Source organism: Bactrocera oleae, chromosome 5, assembly GCF_042242935.1.
Source record: "Bactrocera oleae isolate idBacOlea1 chromosome 5, idBacOlea1, whole genome shotgun sequence".
Classification (NCBI taxonomy): domain Eukaryota; kingdom Metazoa; phylum Arthropoda; class Insecta; order Diptera; family Tephritidae; genus Bactrocera; species Bactrocera oleae.
Window position 1 is genome coordinate 26,783,715 of NC_091539.1, and position 20,085 is coordinate 26,803,799.

Here is a 20,085-nt window from a genome sequence, read left to right on the forward strand (position 1 = left end):
TAGCAACATGTATGAGTATAATTAGAACAAATGTAGTTTATCGATTTGTGATATCAAATATACACATTTCCAATTAAAAATAAAATTGATTTCAAGATTTTCTTATAAAGATTTATGTCTACACCTCAACAATCTACACCAATATTTGCTTAGACCTGAGCCGTTGACAAAAATTGGAGCCAGAAAGGTTAGCACATTACAAATATGTATGTAGTAAATTACAGTAGTTTTTACGTATATATTTATGTAAACTGCGCTTTAAAAATTCTCAGCTCAAGCTTTCACACCTTCATATCTCATTTGTCGATTTGTCAAATTCGTACTGGTACTCCTGCTGCTGCGAGAAACTGCAAGTAACCCAACAAGCAACCCCTTTGAGGAACTAGAACATTTGGCCAACGGTTTATTTACAACGCTCAAAATATTATGTACTTTTAAATTTTTACAGTGTATATACATACAGAGAATAAATGTATGTATATTTGTCACTATACAAAGTTATTAAGGTCGTATATAAGTGAAGAAGTAGTTTTACAGACGTTCTCCCACTCTGCGGCGCATAGCGTGGATGGGGTGAGAAAATATTTCCAGTTGAAAGTGAAAATTGCAACACTAAAAGAATCCGCGAATAAACTTTTAACGCAAGTTCATGATTCTCTTTTGGTTGTATATACGTACATACAATGTGTTACATATGTACGCATATTTTGATATCCAACCGTGAAAATAGTCATTGTGCTATATGCACATGGTATATATAATATAATAATATGAACTAATTTGCTCGCAGGTTTATCTTTTACCTTGAGATGTTTTCCGTAAAATCAGAAGAGCATCATATGACCTAACTTTAATTTAGCAAAAGTTTTTAAATTGATGTACCAACAATTTCCGATAAAATGACGTCTTTATTCAAATTAACCATTACATATGTAAACACACTAAATTTTATAATTGTACTAGCTTTTACCCGCGGCTTCGCTCTCATCGAATCCATCAAATATATATTATATATATATATCAAATCATTATAGTAGATATGGATCCATATAAAGAATATATTTTATTGCTTGGCTTGGATTACTAAATGCAATGAATTTTCAAATTTAAAATATACTTTATTGAATCAATACAACAAAGATATATTTCATTGGTATACTAATAATATTTGTGTTATTTCTCTGATTTACGTTTTGTATACATTTATGTTTTCTTTCATTTTTAATTTTTTCGACAAACAATCATTTCTGCCAAACTTTTTTTTTTCAATTTCAAAATTTTCAAATTTATTTTCCAAACATATATAATCTTCCAAAATAATTTTTTTAATAATCCGTAAAAAATTTATAAATTTTGTAATAAAAAGTATCCTATGTTCATTCTGACACCTCTAAGAGTATATGTACAAAATTTCATGATGATCTGTTAAGTAGTTTTTGCGTGAAAGCTTAACAAACAAACGGACTTTCGCACTTATAATATTATATATATATATTATAGTATAGATTATTTTTGTTGTTGTTGTTTGTTTCGGTCGATATATGTTCAGATAAAAAAAGATTTTAATCAAAATCAAAAAATTAATTAATTGTAAAATATACATATGCATGTATGAAAAATTTTCTGAGACAAATTTTAATCGTTTTGTGTTGAAATTCTGCTGCATGTTTCAACAATGAAACACTTTTAATTTAGTCATAGAATTGACGCTATCGGATAGCCAAGCGGTCCTGAAATCACTCAAGTCTCCAATGGTCTCATCCAAGCCAATATTAGAGGATCTGACATGCTACTTCACAATAAACCTGCAATGGGTTCCAGGACATAGTGATATCCCTGGGAACTGCGAAGCAGATGAACTAGCCAGAACAGGTACCACTTTGCAACTAACCCTTGAAAAAGAGGTTATTTTTATGCCTCTGGCAACTTGCAAACACTTAATCAGCGAACATACTATAAATATAGCAGAGTCTCGGTGGAGACAATCAATTAACTGCTCAACCAGCAGACTAACGTGGCAGGAATAGAGCGTGAGTCGCACAAACCGACTATTAAAATACATAATTAATGATATAAGAACTCTGGTAGGAGTACTAACAGGTCACTGTCTAATTGGTAGACATGCCAGTAGGCTAGGTGTACCATGCAACGACTATTATATAAGCTGTCAAGAAATAGAAGAAGAGGAGACTGTAAAACATCTTCTATGCGAATGTAAAGCTCTATACAGGAAAAGAATCGCAACTATCGGTCGTGGATTCCTTGACGACGTATCAGAAGTTGCTAATATAAAATTATTTGTACTTCATCAGGAGCACAGGTTGGTTCAGAGAGGAGACGATAAAGTGAGGGAACATTAGTCCCGGTGGTATCACAATGGGCCTCCTAAAGGCCTAGGTGCGTCGTTAGACAGCGACTCTACCTACCTACCTAGATCACAAATTCAAGGTAAAAACCATATGGATATACACATATTTGATTATATTAAACATAAAAATATGTGTTTTAAATAAAATGTGAACTTATAAATTACTATAATTTTCTTACTATAAATGTTATTTTAAATATATAAATTATCACTATATATATTCTTTCGATTTTTGTCTAATACGGGTTTAACTTTTGTAATTTTTAATTTTATACGTAATCTCGATACTTGTGGAATTTTAATTGTATGAATTTGTATGTAGCTTTCGGTAGGAGTGGATTAACAAATACTCTTCTATAATTTAGCGCGTACATATGGGATATGAGATGTACGTTGCGGTAGCTTGAAATAAAATAATGTGTAAACAAAAAGATTGTACTCAGCTGCTCACCAAAAACATATACTAAACTTTAACAAAAGGGATGCTTAAAACAAAGGAAAGTAAAAAACAATCGCAGCCTAACTCTCGTAAATGCAGTTGTTGACTTGGTGCTGGGTTGCCAGCCAGCCAACCAGCCTGCCAGCCCAGCGAGCCACCGCGTCGCCGCAGCGGAAGTAATTCCCTTTGCGCTATTGTGGCTGATTATGCTGCCAGAAGCAGAAGCAGACACCATTGCCACCACTACTTGGAGTATTGCGAATAACGCCGGGGTGGAGAGCAGGCTGCGAATGGATGTCATCCTTGCCCATTATTGCATCGTCATATCAAACTGTGTGCGTATTTGTGAATATTACGTGTCATGTATTATGACAAATACATACATCCATATGTACTTAATATGTGTGCTTGCACATATTGAAATTCATACAAATTTTTTCTACAAATAAACTCTTTATGGTTTTTGTACGAAAAAACTAAATTAAATTGAAAATGTCTCTCCCGGTGAGTTTTTTATGTAAATTTTTTCGTTTCTGGCATATGATTATTTGGCTTTGTCCATTTTTACCCGTATGCATCCTTCAGGATCGTACCGCCAAAATCTTTGCTTTTGCTGCCTGCTGACTGTTGGCTTAGTTTGATAGACACTGTTGGTGCGCTTTTAAGACAGGCTTGTATTTTTCGTAAGTTTATTATTTATCGCATAATGCATTTACCCATACAAATTTCACAGTGCTTAATATTTACATATACAGACACATCCGTGATTTCGGATGAAATAGTAGAATTATGTATGCATGTAGGGCTGTATATAAATAAGCGCAAAAACCTAGTCCGAAATGTGTGCCTGAATTTGATGGGAGTCTTTACCCTACAAGAAATTGCTGATGGGTTCATTTTCACATTTATTATGTCAGTGCTGACAGTCAAATGAACAGTAAAATGACTGTCAATGTTTACAATTTTTCCAAAAGCAAATTCTGTATACTTCGAAAGGAGACAACATACATTTCCATACAAGTTTCTAGAAGTTGAGAAATACTTATGTAGCTGTAATTTCGTGCGATAAACCAAAAGTGTTGTGTGCTTCTGTGCAATAACAATTTTTGTTATATTAAAAATAAATAAATAACTAAGGAGTTCTCAAATATAATATACGTAAGTTATTATTAAGTTTACAATAAAATTATATTTTTTGTTAATTTTCATTTTTATTTAGGCATTTTTAAACAGTTCGAAATATTCATGAACTGGAAAAACATGTACAGCAGATCTTTTGAGAGGAGCAAGCATGGAATTAAGTGAAAATTTCTTTTCATAATTTATTATTTAATTATACTTTTGTTACACTCCTTTTTTATATTTATGTATATTATTATAACTAATTTTAATTAAAATTTTGAATTTATTCATGCAATAAAAACTCTATTATCTACTGCGCAAAAGAATTTTTCACTTGTGATAGATATACAGTCATAACTGAGAAATTGCAGTTATGATTGCGTTTCAGTCATAACTGACAATTTTCAGCTATGATGGATTTATAGTCAGCAATGACTCAGAAAAAGACATGAGAGTGAGCAGTATAGATATATAGAGAATCAATTCCGAATACCCATGCGTTAAAGAGAGAAGCAAACTCACACACATACGTTTGATTACATCAGTTTTTGCACAAGGCTCTTAAGAAAATGATAGAAACTTTATTCTGCGCGCTGACTAAATTTTTTCAGCTGTGGCTGTCATATGATCAGTCAGTCACTGTTCTTGTAGGGTAGCTTCCTTCTTAGTCTGTTTACACGTACTTATGTATTGGCTGTGGTTGTTATGAGTAGTGTTGTTATTTTTTACAAACAATTAGAACATTTTCCAGCTGTTGGCAATTTCCAAAGCAACCTTGGGTCAATAGCTACAATCGTATCATTGCTGTTTTTATCCTTGCGGCTTTCCGCAGTGTTATACTTAATCAATAAACAGCCGAGTTTCCATGGTGATATCCTTATTGAATGGAAATAAATTTTCAGGACTCAAAATATTACTACATGCTAATGACCACGGTTTGGTCGATAATCAAATTAAATTTGTAATTTCTTGTCAATACAAAAATATCCAAACTTACATACAAACGTACTTATAATATTGTCTTATATTTCGCAAAATTTCCGATTGCACCTGTGCTTACAAGTATGTATGTATGTAAGTACACACACATTTATGTTAATGAATAGGTAATAATATAATATTTAAGCCGAATCAGCTGTAGCCGATTTGTGAGGATATATGCTTTATGAGGACAAAGCATAAATAAGAAAGAGTTCGAGACCGTGAGGTGCACTCTTATATAATTAAAATTATGACTTGCAAAGTCGTTGGTACTTTAATTATATCGCTGGGTTTAGTTATGGGTATTAAGTTTCTCTATGATTAATGCTCTCATATGCGCGTTTTCAAGATTATCTAGTTATGAAATTCATAAATATTAAAATTCTTTTATTTAAGAACTTTACTAAAGTAAATTCGCATATGATTACAGACAATTGAAAAAACTGGACATTTTTATGTTTTTGTTCAAAGTCCATGTTTTTGTAACTTGTAGATTCAATCATATCTAAAGCAACCGATATCGTACGAAGCATCCGTTCCAAAGATTCGAGCTAAAATACCTTTAATTTTAATTTCGAAAAAGCGGCACTTTCTTAGATAAAGGTTCAAAGTCCATTTTTTACTTTCTCATAATTTTTTACTTTTAATCATGTTTACAAAAATTGGCATGGGCAAGAACAGTTGCACAGAAGCAAGCGACATACATACCATACATAGGAGCGTTCGATAAAGCAATAATTTGTATAAACTTGTGTTAAGGTTTTAAAAGGTTTTTTTCAGAAATGTTTAGTCACTTAGAATTTTATAAACAAACTAAATCAAAAACAATGTAAGAAATTTATAATATATATATTTTTTATACCGGATGGAGAATAGCGAGAATTCCTAAGTTTAAACTGAGAAGATTTTAAAATCTACTAACAAACCTATGAAACTTTAATAGCTTAATTTTTGAGACTCTGATGATGATTTTAAAAAAGTAATATGTTGTGTGTATGTTGTTTATTGATCGTTTTGGAAATTTCGACACTTTTTGGTAGTTAATATTTTCAGAACACCGTTTCCGATATCAATTTTCGGTTCTTAGTCGATATGTTAACACGTTTTTTTAAAACGTACAAAAGCAATCAAAGAATAACACAACCTGATAAGGCGTTCAATTAAATGGACAAGTGCGTTCAGAAGACAAGAATTAATAATGTAACATAATAATTATTTTCGAAACCTGGGTCTCCGAACCGGTAAATATCATATGCATATATATATAAAAGAAAGAGTTCGAGAGTTATATATATTTATATATGTGTATGAGTGTGTGTTTGTATATGAATACGAGTACATACATACTTACATATATGTACAATATGTGTTAAGATATGTTAAAGGTCCTACGTAAAGTATTAGGGTTGCCTTCGTTAGCTGTTTTAGCCTTTCAAATTAGAACGAGCCGTTAAATATACTTAATTAATTTTAACATTTGAAATTAAATTTTAAGTACTGGTAAGTATGTATTTAAATTAAAAATGACTGCAATAAATAATTTTGATTATTTTAAAAAATCGTCATATATATAATATTTTATAAATAGAATTAAAGAATCAATGCTAGCTTTTAATGTGTCATATTAATGAGGCCTTCGGTCGGTATAACGTACATATATTGCCTAATTTTTGAGAATTGGTTAAATTTGGCTAATATGTTCGTGCGAACAATAATTCAGTTCAAATACTTGTTGTCGATTTCTTTTGAACCATAGCTCCGAATTATTTCTTTGAATTTTAATTAATAGTAAATACCTCATTTTAAGGACTTTTTAGACTTAATTCAAGAAATGGAGAGTAATGGGCTTATATGTATATCGAACAATATAGTATCAAAAATATATATGTATGTATGTATAAGTAGATCGGGCCACGCGTTGCTGTGGCTAAGGTGAACATGAAATACTATTATAATAAATAATCAAATAAAATTAACGAATAAAGGCGAAAACGATATTGTTGGTATAAGAATCCAAAGGATTGTAAACTTGAGGTCTAATTTTGAAAATGATTGATACAAAAATTTGTCAATGGAAAAAATTATGAATTTTGCACTTAGAATTTTACCCAAAATAATATGATTATGTTTAGAAATATATATTTTTATTAATGAACTGTTTTGACTTTTAACATTATTGAAATATATAAACAATATCATCTTTTAAGGTGGATCAGGCTGAACACAATAGAAGTATACTCCGGACAAAACGTGGCACGTAAGCTGTGCATTAGAAAAAAACTTCCCTACAACGTCCAAATTGAAGTGTATACTTACTTACGAGAATGACTGCAAGATATATGATAAGCAATGCCAGTGATAAGTATTGATAAGTAGTGAACGTTTCAAAAAGTATATATTTACTTAATAAACACTTCCAAATTTTCTATTAAAATTGTTAATCATGCTTTAATTTGCTTGTAGTTACGTTTGTCCGTAGTATTTACAAATTTATCGTGTGCATTTTATGAATTTACTGATGTGATTTTTTATTTGAACCCTTACCGACTGCTTTCAATACTTCATAAAGTACGTTATCATTATGTATGAGGACAGAAAAAGGGCGAGGGTTTATTTTAAAAAGCTATAGAACATAATGAGGTAAAATTTTGATAGTTATGAGACTTTTCGTGATTTTCAGATACTTTCCTTTGGTATAAGATTTATTTTCGAGATCTCAAATATTCTAAAAACTAAAATATTGAAATGGGAAGTATACATCGATGAACTTTTAACTGCGTACTCTGAAAAACAAGTTGATAGACGCATCTAAAGACTATCAAAGCATGAGCTTTTAATTGTAACCTTCTCCAAACAGTTTCCACTTTTTTTATTATCAGACAGAAGATTGCATATTTCGCTTAAAACTTCTCGAAAAAAGATCTCGGTTCATAGATTTTTAAGGATATTAAATGCTCTACAAACGGGTTTTCTCTAACGGTTTTTCAGTACCTTAACCGTTTAAGAGATATTAATGGTTGAAGTTTGACTATTTTGAAGAAAATTTCTTTCTCTATTTTGAATTTCTCAATGAAAAAGGAATTATTTTAAATTGCAAGCTCATATTCTTGTAGGAAATTTTCTACTCTACAAATATTATCTGGATAATTTTTTGATTAAGTTAAGCGGTTACGAGATATTCATCGTCAAAGATCAATGCTTATCAAAGGAAATTACAAAAAAGAGAAAAAAATACCATTTTTGTAGAGCAGTAAATTTCCTACAAGACTATGAACTTTGCGATATAAAATGATGTTTTTTCATTGAGCCAATCTTATAGAGAATGAAGCTAAATAATGACATTCGGATTTTTTACCCACCCTAATATATATGTATGTTTAAGTATGTATTATTACTTGTTCAAATAAATCTTTATTAACATAGTGAGAAATTCTTAAGTAAATAAATGATAACATTTATTGTATTTTGACAATTATACTATAGCAATTACTTTTTGCAAATCTTATCGCTTCATAACTAAAAACAAATTACCAGGTACAATAATAACCTGGCGTTAAAATTTTTGGCAAACACTTATATTTTTCAAAAATGCGTCCATATGTAAGTCTATTGATGATTGAGAGGATTCATATTTGGAGTATCGGTGCTAATAATACAGAATCATTAATTTAAATTTTTGGGAAAAGTTTATAGATTTATGAAGGAAAATAAGGGTTTCAATGGATCGGTCACACTGTTTCATTAATTCTAATTATTAATGATCAAAAATAAAAAGTCTGTTAAAAGCAACACCTGTTAAATTGCGGCATGGCATACAAAACACTTTAATTTATTTAATTATTATTATTTTTGATTATGTAATTAATATTAATGTCATTAACATATTAATGGCATGGATGTTAATATTAGAGTGATGGTTATATGCATAAGCTTTACAGAATTCATTCAAGAATAACAATATACTTTTTCAACAATCAACATTATATAATAAAAACCGTGGGCATAAAAACGGATATTTTGGCCAACTAATTAGTAAAGCGTTACGAGAATAATTTCACGAGGATAAAATGTGAAAAGAGAAAGTCTTACAGTCGTTATTCACTCACCTTGGGCAATTCTGACGGCGGGCATTTTAATTCTCATCTTTCCTGAGTTAGCAATTAGTAGGGTTTATGGAAGCCTGACGAGGAGTTTATCCACATCAAGAGGCACTTCGGCCGCGGCTACAATATTTTAGTTTCTGCGATGCGTTTTTCAACTCACATATGCACGACGTGATATGTAAATATATTAAAAGGAATCAGTCTACAATATTAGCTATGTGCCGCGTTAAGTTCATTCGTAGACCTTTGTTGTACCGATCCACATTCGGATTTAACACACCAACACTTGACTTTCAGCTTTTCGTAATAAAGAGCTGATTTATACTTTATTTGATATTTTTTAAGAACTTAACATACCCACAGTGTTAATATTTTGATTTTCGTTAAAACATGCACTTGCTCAGCTTTATGTACATACGCACATATACTTGTATGTAAATAATCACAATAATTTTTTAAATATTTTTAATTAACGATAGGAACCTTATACACTTTTTAACAAAATAGAGCAAATGCAATTTGTTTTATATACATATGTTTCATCCTGGAGATGTCGACATTTGCGGAATGTTATTGCAGCTCTGGAAACTCCATTTCTGTTTCAGTTTTTCAGTAATTTTGTTATTGTAATTTTGTATTAACGCGCATTAACTTTTGTATGTGTGTTTTCATTACACTTTTTTATGGTTTGGTATGTTGTTGATTTCAATATATATTTTTTGTCACACATTTAGGTGTTCGTCTTTTCTAATTCGACAATTGGATTCCAATTAGAATACTTCCCTGAATCACTTGTAAGGGAGCGAACGAGTGAGAGAGTTAAATAAAACAGTTACCGGTCACTGATTGCTAATGTTGAAGAGAACACTACTACAAACTCGTATGCCTTTCGCTTTTGCACTTCCTGCGTGCAAGTGCGAGTATGAGTGCGTCCTTGCGCGCCGATGTCCTGCGAGTGACTGTGGCCACACACATTGGGATAATTCAATTTTATCTAACGGTTTTTACACTTTGATGCCAATTTAAAAATTCGATTTTGGTTTATTGGTTACGTTGTTTGTGTCATCGGCGACGGCGGTAACGGCCCCCGTATGCTGGCGGATGGAGGTGACGTTGGTGGTGAAGTCGACTTTAGGACTGATGGTAGTATGCAGACAGTGCCACTGCTTTAGCGACGGGAATGGATAAGCAGCTGATTGACGACTTTGTCGCTCAGTTAGTTAGATGCGGCGGGATAAGGGTGGTACGTTATTTACCGCCACATTGTCCCATAAGAAGGTATTTGTGCTCATATGTTTGTAGGTATCCATGTGTACAGTAGCTCAAGTTACGTTCATATGTATGTACATACATACTTACATACATAAACAAACGAGTATTTTTGTATTCTTAGTGGGTGGATTTATGTCACTATTCAGTCGCACCACTAATTTGTTCAATTGCCGCCTCTCTGTGTCCGATTCATATGCGGTGTGTAATATGTTTGTTTATTTCTGCCGCTAAAGTTATTAAGACTTTTATACACAACTGGACAAAGAAATAACTGATAACAGTGTAAACATTTCCGCTACAGGTAGATAAATGCTCAATTAGTTCTCGCGGCGGTTTTAGAGCGCAAATTGTTTATTTACTTTTTTTTTAATTTTTGATGCGACGTTTGACTTGTTTGTGTTCAATTTGTAAGCATAATTTATTGAAAATTTTCCGAAGGTATGTGGAATAACTGAGGCAACACTTATTCACTGATAACAACCCTTTTTTGATTTGTACGTACAAATGTGTATGTGACAGTAACATTGAAATACACGTTATTGCAAAAATACACAAATATATAAAAAACTTCACTAATCAGAACTATTTTGCAAGAAAGCACGTCCTCACAACGCGACAGTCCGTGTGCGTCTAACTAATAAACTCACATTAGTCGCATCCGTCCATTTACCATTTACCATTCATACGGCTACTGGCTCTGTCATTCTGTCGCGCTTGGCTTTCTTTGTTAGTTTTAGCTTTGCTCACTTCTCCTCCATCGTCGACTAGCCAACCGGCCGACCTTTCAGCTCGGTTGAAATCGACTTGACTCGAAAGTCGCCACTCGCCACTCACGAGTTAAATAATAACAGACATACATACATTTGTATGTATGTATGTGAGTATGCACATATGTACTTAGGGCTGACTGACTGCTTGGCCATACTTGCTTGCTCACTCACGCTCACCACAAACACCGTGATAAAGTGGCGCGGCGGCGTCAACAATTGTGTTGTGTTGGTGGAGATGGTGACGGTGACGGTGGCGATGACGACAACTACGACGTCGACGACAACGGCAACGATGCCTATAACAACGGAGTTGGTAAAAGCACTTGGGCAGCAGCAAAGGCAGCAACAGGGGTTTCTCATGAGCACAGTTGCGTTTCGTTTCGGTAACATTGGAGTAAGATGCGAAGGAGTGTAGTGGTAAGATAAAGAGCGGACTGGTGCGTTATGGTTAGAGCTATTTGGTGTATGAGGGGGATGTGTTGTTCACGGAAACAACAAAAACAAGAATGAAATAAAGAGGTGTGGAGTATAAGCGTTCGGTTGCGCCACCACACAATCTATATTGTGGATGCGTTGTTACTTTTGACTGGAGTGAGTAAATGGACTATTTGTGTGCGTAAGTGTTCGTCAGTCGGCGTCCGGAGAACGGAAAGCGGAGGACGATTTGTGTCGTCTGCTCAGCAACACATGTACGAGTTCAAACAAATCTACAGGCGTGCTTTGTGGTAGTACGTCTTCGGATGTATGCATATATATATGTACACATGTACTATATATGGAAATGTATGTATGTACTTTACGAACGTGCACAAGAGGCTATGCATGTGGCAAACGGTGTTGTTGGCAACAAAAGGCCGCAGAGTTGTAGTTATTGATGTTGTTATATATGCGTTTAAATCCCTCGCATGTAGATCTAAATATGTATATATATACATGTATGAATGAACAGTATGTTAGAAGGGTACATAATAGATATATACATACATAAATGTATGATCGTTCAATATTTCGTTTCTAGCGTAGCTTGTTTACTTATTGCTTTGACAATGCTCTTTTACGATTGCCGCACCTTGCGTAGCAGGTCTGACCTCAACTTTGCCAATGACACTAGCAACAACAATCGTACACACATGGATACGTTAGCTGGTTGTTATTGCACTTTGAGGATATTTACATACATATATATGTACATATACATATATATTCTCAAGTATTATATATGAACGCATCAAGAAATGCATGCAAATGTGAGACATCTTAATATACATATATTGGTATATACAGAAATATAAAAATATGTACGTGCATATATATAACAAGTAAGGAAGGACTAAGTACGGATGTAACCGAAAATTTTATACTCTCGCAAAGTCAAATGGTATACTCGTTTGAGATTTCATTGTGGATTGACTGATATTTTCGGTAGAAGGTCAACTATAGGCACTGGGGTCCACATATTTAGTACTTAGGGGCTTGAACAGTTTTGGTTCGATTTAGACAATTTTTAGTCACAAGATGGCATACTTTAAACGTATTATTCACGCAAAGTTTTACCCCGATATAATCATTGTTGCTTGATATGCATAGTGGAAAGTTAAAGAATCAGATGGAATTGAAAATGGTGTTATATGGGAAATAGGCGTGGTTGTTGTCCGATTTCGCCCATTTTCGCACTTTAACATAGAAATATGAAAAGAACGTTATGCACCGAATTTAGTTGAAATTTGAACGCTGTCTAATTTTGAACGCGGTTCCTATAAAGTCATCTCATACCATCCCAGAGATAAAATTTAATGTCTCTGACGTGTTTAGTGCTTGATTTATCGCACTTTTAGGAGTTTTTAACAGTACCGTTATATGGGGAGTGGGCGGAGTTGCCTCCCGATTTCAACTATTTTCACACTGTAGGTAGAAGTTCTAAAAACATTTACTTCCAGTAAATTTTGTTATTATAGCATTAGCGGCTTAGGAGATATGCACATTAAACCTTTTAAGGGTGGGACCACGCCCACTTTAAAAAACAGATTTTAACTGCAGATGCCCCTCCCTAATGTGTTTCTGTGTACCAAGTAACAGTCTAGTATCTTATTAGGGAGCTTAGTTATGGCAATTTATTTGTTTTTGATTAATGGCATTTTGTGGGCATGGCAGTGGTCCGATTACGCCCGTCTCACGGTACCAAGAAACATGTCTACCAAGTTTCATAAAGATTGCACGGTAGCTCTAAAGCTTTCTGAGGTATATATTTATTATTTTATCAAACGTTTGTAGGTTTTTAACAAAATCGTTATATGGAAAGTGGGCGGGGTTATCATCTGATTACATCCATTTTTAAAATGTCGGTAGAATAGCTTTAGCAATTTATCCGAAGCGAATTTGGTTATTGTATCTTAAGTGGTTTAGGAGATATGTGCACTAGATCTCTTAGAGGGAGATGCTTAGCTCACAGGTGCTTCTTGCTACTGCGATCACCCGTGCCAAATTAGAGTTTTGTATCTTAATCTAGTGCTTAGTTATATCCTTTATGGGTTTTCGTTTAGTGGTGTTTTGTGGGCGTCTCAGTAGTCCGATTACACCCATCTGCGAGCTCATCCATTCTTTATTTCAAGGAACTCATGTACCCAGTTTCATTACGATATCTCAATTTTCACTCAAGTTACAGCTTGCACTGGCGACGGACAGACAGACAATCACTTGGAATTCATTTCGTCTCGCAATCCTGATCATTTATACAATATATACATAACCCTATATCTATCTCGATTAGTTTTAGGTGGTACAAACAACCGTTAGCTGAACAAAGCTATTATACTCTGTAGCATCATGTTGCAAGACTATAAAAGTACATAAGTGTACTAATTAACATACCATGTGCACACATATGTATGTTGTGATAAAATTTACATGCGTTGAACGAAAATTGTAAATTAATTTTAAGAGCATATGTATAACCTTTGGTATCCATGTTGTAGTTGGAGGTATGTATATATTCCTGTTAATATACAGTTGTAAAAATTATGTAAAATTCTCCATATTTAGCGCTATATTTGATTACCTCTTTCACTTGGCGATGCTAAAACAATTTTGCTGCTTCGATTTAATTTAAATAGCTTTAAATTATTTTCCATGTCTACATACAACAATTATAAACAAATATGTATGTAGATTAAATGTCGATACCTGTATATTTATTATGTAAGGCATGTACGTATATATGTGTATAAAAATATTAATATTAAACACATACAAATAGAACGGATTCAAATTTTACATAAGTAACTTATTCCCAACTGTCCGGCAAATTGATATAAATAAGCCTCTCCGCTAAACAACAAATACAAACCTACATGTTGGTAATCAAATATATATGAATATATTTATGTACATATGGCATGTATACATATATACAGGTATACATACATATATGTGTGGATATTGCTGAGTACGCAAAAGTTGTCATGTATGTATTCACGTATATGCTTATGTTCTTTCGACTTGCTCTATCTCCGAGAATGCAGCTTCCAAAATCTCCTTACACACATATGAATGCTCATGCTCGTATATGTGGGATATGTTCTACGGCGTAATTTAGCTAACCTACTCCTATAAGATTTATCAAGTTTCTCAAAGCCGACTGAAAGACGGCAGAATTGAAAGAAAGTACAAGAGAACGTTTAAATGAGAGTGCCAGCCACATTCTTCCACTTCACACGCTTGAATTTCTCATTTCATACACACAATATTCATATGTACATAAAAACACATATTCATTCATATTAACATATACATATGTATATATGTATAAGCCTAAGTTAACTGAATGTGACATTCAATCTAAAAAAGTAAGCAAACGTGAATACTTACTTAGCTTACGTTGCTCATAACACATGTTTAAGAACAGTTGCGACTCTTTACTCTTTTTTATAACGCGTTCTCTCTGTTTTCTCACCTCTTTCTCTACATCTCAACGAATAATATACAACTAACACATACCAAATGTACAAATAGTGACCACAGCTTGCAACAACCCGCTGGACCCACACTCTACCCACTCAACAAGCCATTGCGCCCCTTACCAGGTATCAATTGAACTACCCCGTTTTGTCTGCCCGAGAGCAGCCTGGGTGCTTCATGGGTTGGGTGAAGCTGTGCCTTTGAGTTTCCGTTTCCGGTAAAATAAACTGATGAACTTACGAGAGATATTCATTTTCAAATTAAAATTTTCTCTTCATAGTTTTCTCTTATGTGTAGGGTTTGAAAATCGGTCCATAAAAGAGTAATAACGTATACATCTATTTGCATAAAGTTGTTGATATGTTGTATATACCTACTTATAACCATTGGTATGGTTGATTCAGAGAGCATGAATCTGGAAAGTTTACCCTTTAAAATGTCATTTGGCAGTAATACAAACATACAATTCTGTAAGCATAACGTACTGGAACTTCCTATTAGTAGAAATTTGCAACAGAATGTGTTGTTGAGAGAAGAAACTTACTTCTATAACGGTTATCATCCAGTAGTTGTCAATAAGCCCAAATTGAAAAATTTTCGGTTTTTTTTGTTATTGAAAAGTTTAAAATGGAGAGCTTCCGCAAACGCCTTTTTTGTTCACATATACATTGCTTAGTATACAGTAAATGGTAAGAAAAAAAAAACATGAGACGAATCGCTCTAGAGTCTAGACTTATCAGTCTGGCTGTCCGTCTACTATCGCATTTCCAAAAAATTTATGTTATATGTACTTCGGACACATTGCAACCAAGAAATGCCATAACATTCACAAAAATCATTAATTCCCATCAATTAACTCATATAATGAACGATGTATAAGATATAAGACCAGTCTAGATGAACCGACTTCGACTACATATTTAGGGAAGAGTTGCATAACATATCAGCAGGGTTGCCTTGTTAGCCTATTTATGGCTAGATTTAGCTTTTATTTTTTGGGTTTAGCCAGAAAAATTCCGCGTTTATTATTGCTACTACTTCAAATTATCTAGCCTCTTTTACCTTCTTTGGACCTTTTAGGAAACTTAAAAGAAAAAATAGAAGCGAGTTTTATAAAAAAATAATTAACCACACAAATAAATTTGCATTAAATTTTCACTAGTTTTTGAAAATTTTATTAAAACAACAAAATGTGAAAATGGTATTGACATAAAAACGGAAAAAAATTAAAAATGAAAATTTTTTTGCAATTTTCTATTATTTAATAGAACAATTACGCCAACTTTTACCGATTAACATTGCCACTTTAACAAATATACAATTTTTTTCAATCGATAGTGCATCAGATGCTGTTAAGCGAAATATTCATTTTCGAATATTTATTTACATAGAACAAGAAAATTTTGAAAACTGAGGCTGACGAAATAACTGCGATAGAATTGCAATGGAGTAATATATTAATTTTGCCAACACATGTATGGTACATTCATACGTAAACTCAACAATGGAATTTTGGGCAGATGTTCGAGATTTCAAAATTGTACTAGGCGTAAATCCTTTTGCTAGTATTACATTAGTTTTAACTTGCTCCTTAAACATATATGGTACCGTCCTTTTATGGTAAGACTTTTAGCCTTAAATATAATATATTGATTTAACCTGTTTTGCCATTTTTTCTTGCTCGTTACCCTTTTTTGTCAAAAAGTTCTGGCAACCCTGCATACCAGTGACACTATCGATGTTAGATTCTTGTGAATGAAAATGCACTAAGAGCATTTAGAGTGTTATATGGGAAGTAGACGTGGGGTTCTTTTTCACAGATCGATCGAAACTAAGAGGAATGATTGAAAGCGGGTTTATCTCTAAAGAGCTCTTCTTGAAGCATAATTTCAGGTTACCAAATCACTGTAGAGTTTTTCAAGTAGAGGGGCCAGCCTCTTTTGGAGAGACGAGCATTCACTGCGAAAGGAAACACCATTAATAATGGCTGGAATTGTAACTGTGCTAACGATGAGAAAGTAAGGGCATCCATTTTCCAATTGCATCGGATTGTCAACGAACTCCGTTGTCCTTTTGCGATCTAGTGTTCAATCTGCGAGATACCTCTGGCCTATAGGACAACGCGAGATGCCCACTGAACAATTTGCTCTTATCATCTTGCAACTATTATAAGAGTTTTTAAAGGACATTGTCATATTGTCAGACATGCACTTTTTCAATTTATGAGGTTTTTCATGATACTTAGGAGTTTTTAGACATAAAAACGTATTGGCGTTTTTATTGGTTCAAGTGGGAACATTAGTCTACTTTTTTGAAATGATCGACCTTTTAACCAAACCTAACATTTCAAAACAAATTTGAACAAAAGATCCTAGTTTGATGAATTAATTATTGAGACATTAACATTATATTAAATAAATATATTGGACACAAGAAGTGCAGATATCCTCATAATCGGTATTTAGGAACTGAGGGAAATGTACAATGCTACTCTTATTGGTTATAGCAGCTTCAGATTATTTAAAATAAACATAATTTTGATATACTTGTACGTAACTGCTTACCTTCTTTACTTTCAGGTGAACAAAGTGCGTGAATTTCAAAATCAAAATTTAATAGTTCAAGTGAAATATAATTGTAAAAGAACCGTGAAGCATCTACCAAAGGGTTACTAAATTATTGTTTAATGTGGAAAAAATCATATCTCCAACAAAGAAATAAGCGAAACATCATCGCACATGCGTCAAAAGACATATTACCGAAAGAGTGCACTGCAAGTGCTGCCAATCTATTAAACAGCGGATGAAGTTTGTTCGATTTGCTACTCTCTAATTTTAGCGAATCGAGTTTTAGCGGTTCATAGTTGTGCAGGACGATACCAAACATCAGATTTATAAGTATAATATTCATTAAATACTTTATTGGTGAAAATATGCAACAAGAACTAGTAAAGAAGCGTTAAGTAAGGGCTACGTTAGGATGTTACCGAACATTTCATACTCTTGCAACTTACGTTACGTATTACGTATATGGGAGATAGCGGTAGTCTTGACCTAATTTGATAAATTTTTGGCTTTACGACAATGCTCTCTGAGTTTCATTGCCGTACCTCACTTACCATAACCAATATATAAGGAGTAAAGTCAGACGGATGTGTGAAAATCTTTATATTAGGAATATGGGAGCTAAAGGATGTATTTATCCGGTTCAATCCCTTTTTGACATACAAGCATAATATTATCAGGAAAATACTTTTTCCGAATTATAATAACGTATTTCACTGATTGACCAACATTTTCGATAAAAAGTTCGCAATAGGAACTGAGGTCCATCTTTCGGTAGCTGGGGGCTTGAACAGTTGTGGCATGATTTTGACAATTTTGGATCATAAGGTATGACACCTTAAAGGCATTATTTGTGTAAAGTCTATTCTGGATACATTGCTTGGTTTTTAATTTGTATACTCGAATGTTAAATAATCAGATGGAATGTTCAATCGAGTTATATGGGAAGTAGCGTGATTATAGTCCGATTTCATAGTGAAATGTAGGAAGGTCAGGATAACCACCAGACCTGCCAAATTTGAATTTGAAATCAGTACCGTAGGTCCCGAGGTATGGGTTTTGACTTAAATGTGGGCGACGCCACGTCTATTAAATTAATATAACATTGATACCTCTAAAGCCCTCATATATCATCCCAGGTTTAAAATTTAATTTCTCTGGCACTTTAATTATTGATTTATCGCGCTTTTAGTAGTTTTTAACAAAATTGTTATATGGAGAGAGGACAGGATTATAATCCGATTTCATCCCTTTTCCTACAGTCGATAAGGGTTCCTATAGAATTTGCTATTAGCGAATTTAGTTATAGTAGCTTTAGTGGTTTAGGAGGAGGATGCACATAAAACGTATAAGTTTTCGATTAATGACGTTTTGGGAGCGTGACAGTGGTCCGATTATGTCCATCTACAAATTCGTTCTCACTTTTTTGCTAAGGAACACGTGTAGCAAGTTTCATTAAGATATCTCAACTTTTACTCTAGTTATCGCTTGCACAGACGGTCGAACGGACAGATAGACAGTTTCCTACTCATCCCGTCATCCTGATCACTTATATATAACATATGTATGTACCCCCAAATCTATATATATTATTTTTAGGTGATACAAACAACTGTTAGGTGAACAAAACTGTTATACTTTGTAGCAACATATTGCAAGAGTATAAAAATTATTGCTTAAGAATTTTACATTCATTATTCGTAGAAACGGAGTAGATAACAAACAATCAAACTTGGTATCTTATTAACTTATGTAAATTGTGTTATATGTTAAGTCGTAGACTTATTAACTTTCATTACTATCTTTTGCTTCGTGCCCAAAATATTTTTGTTAAAATCAATGTAATTAACTCAAATGTTATATATGTATGTATGTGATATAAAGTTAAGCAAAAGGGCTAAATTATATACATACATACAAATTTGGGTATATAAGGAAAACGTCAACCGAATAATCGGAAGTTATTATATTAGGAATATGTGGTTTAAGACAAGGTCCAAACTAATTCGATTCATATTCAACACTACTCAATAAGGTACCTCATAGATGAACTGATATTTTCGATAAAACGTCAGCCAGAACCACTGGGGTCCACATGATCGGTATTAAAGAAGTGGTATGTAAAAAGTTATTGTTCGATTGCGACAATTTTTGGACGTGAGATCGCATACCTTAAAAGTTTTATTTCGATAACGTCTTTGAATCTCGATTTATATAGTACATAGTGAAAGATCGTATGAATATATAAAATTTGGATATTCCTATATATAGGCGTGGTGTTATCCCGATTTAGCCCATTTTTATAACGTATAATAAACAGCTCAAATAAATTGGTATACGATTTTCACCCCATTATCCAATTTTTATACCGGCTACCGTGAAACCTTTCCATACGATATTGGGTTAACTTTTAATGCTTTCGACATATTTATTTAGTGAGTTATCGCACTTTTAGTATGGTTAGGAGGCGTGGTTATTACCCGATTTCACCCATTTTCTCATAGCCCGAAGA

The 20,085-nt window shown here is 33.3% G+C and overlaps 1 protein-coding gene across 2 annotated transcripts in view; it reads right to left on the minus strand.

Moving 5' to 3' along the window:
* The window catches only part of Cph (BCL11 transcription factor chronophage), a 62,509-nt gene extending 51,576 nt beyond the window's left edge, over positions 1 to 10,933 (minus strand). For both annotated transcript variants that reach the window (XM_036359743.2, XM_070109540.1), the window contains exon 1: positions 9,017 to 10,933. In XM_036359743.2, the coding sequence (XP_036215636.2) occupies positions 9,017 to 9,053 (37 nt within the window). In that variant the 5' untranslated portion in view covers positions 9,054 to 10,933. The remainder of the gene's footprint in view (positions 1 to 9,016) is intronic.
* Between the last annotated feature and the right edge of the window lie 9,152 nt (positions 10,934 to 20,085).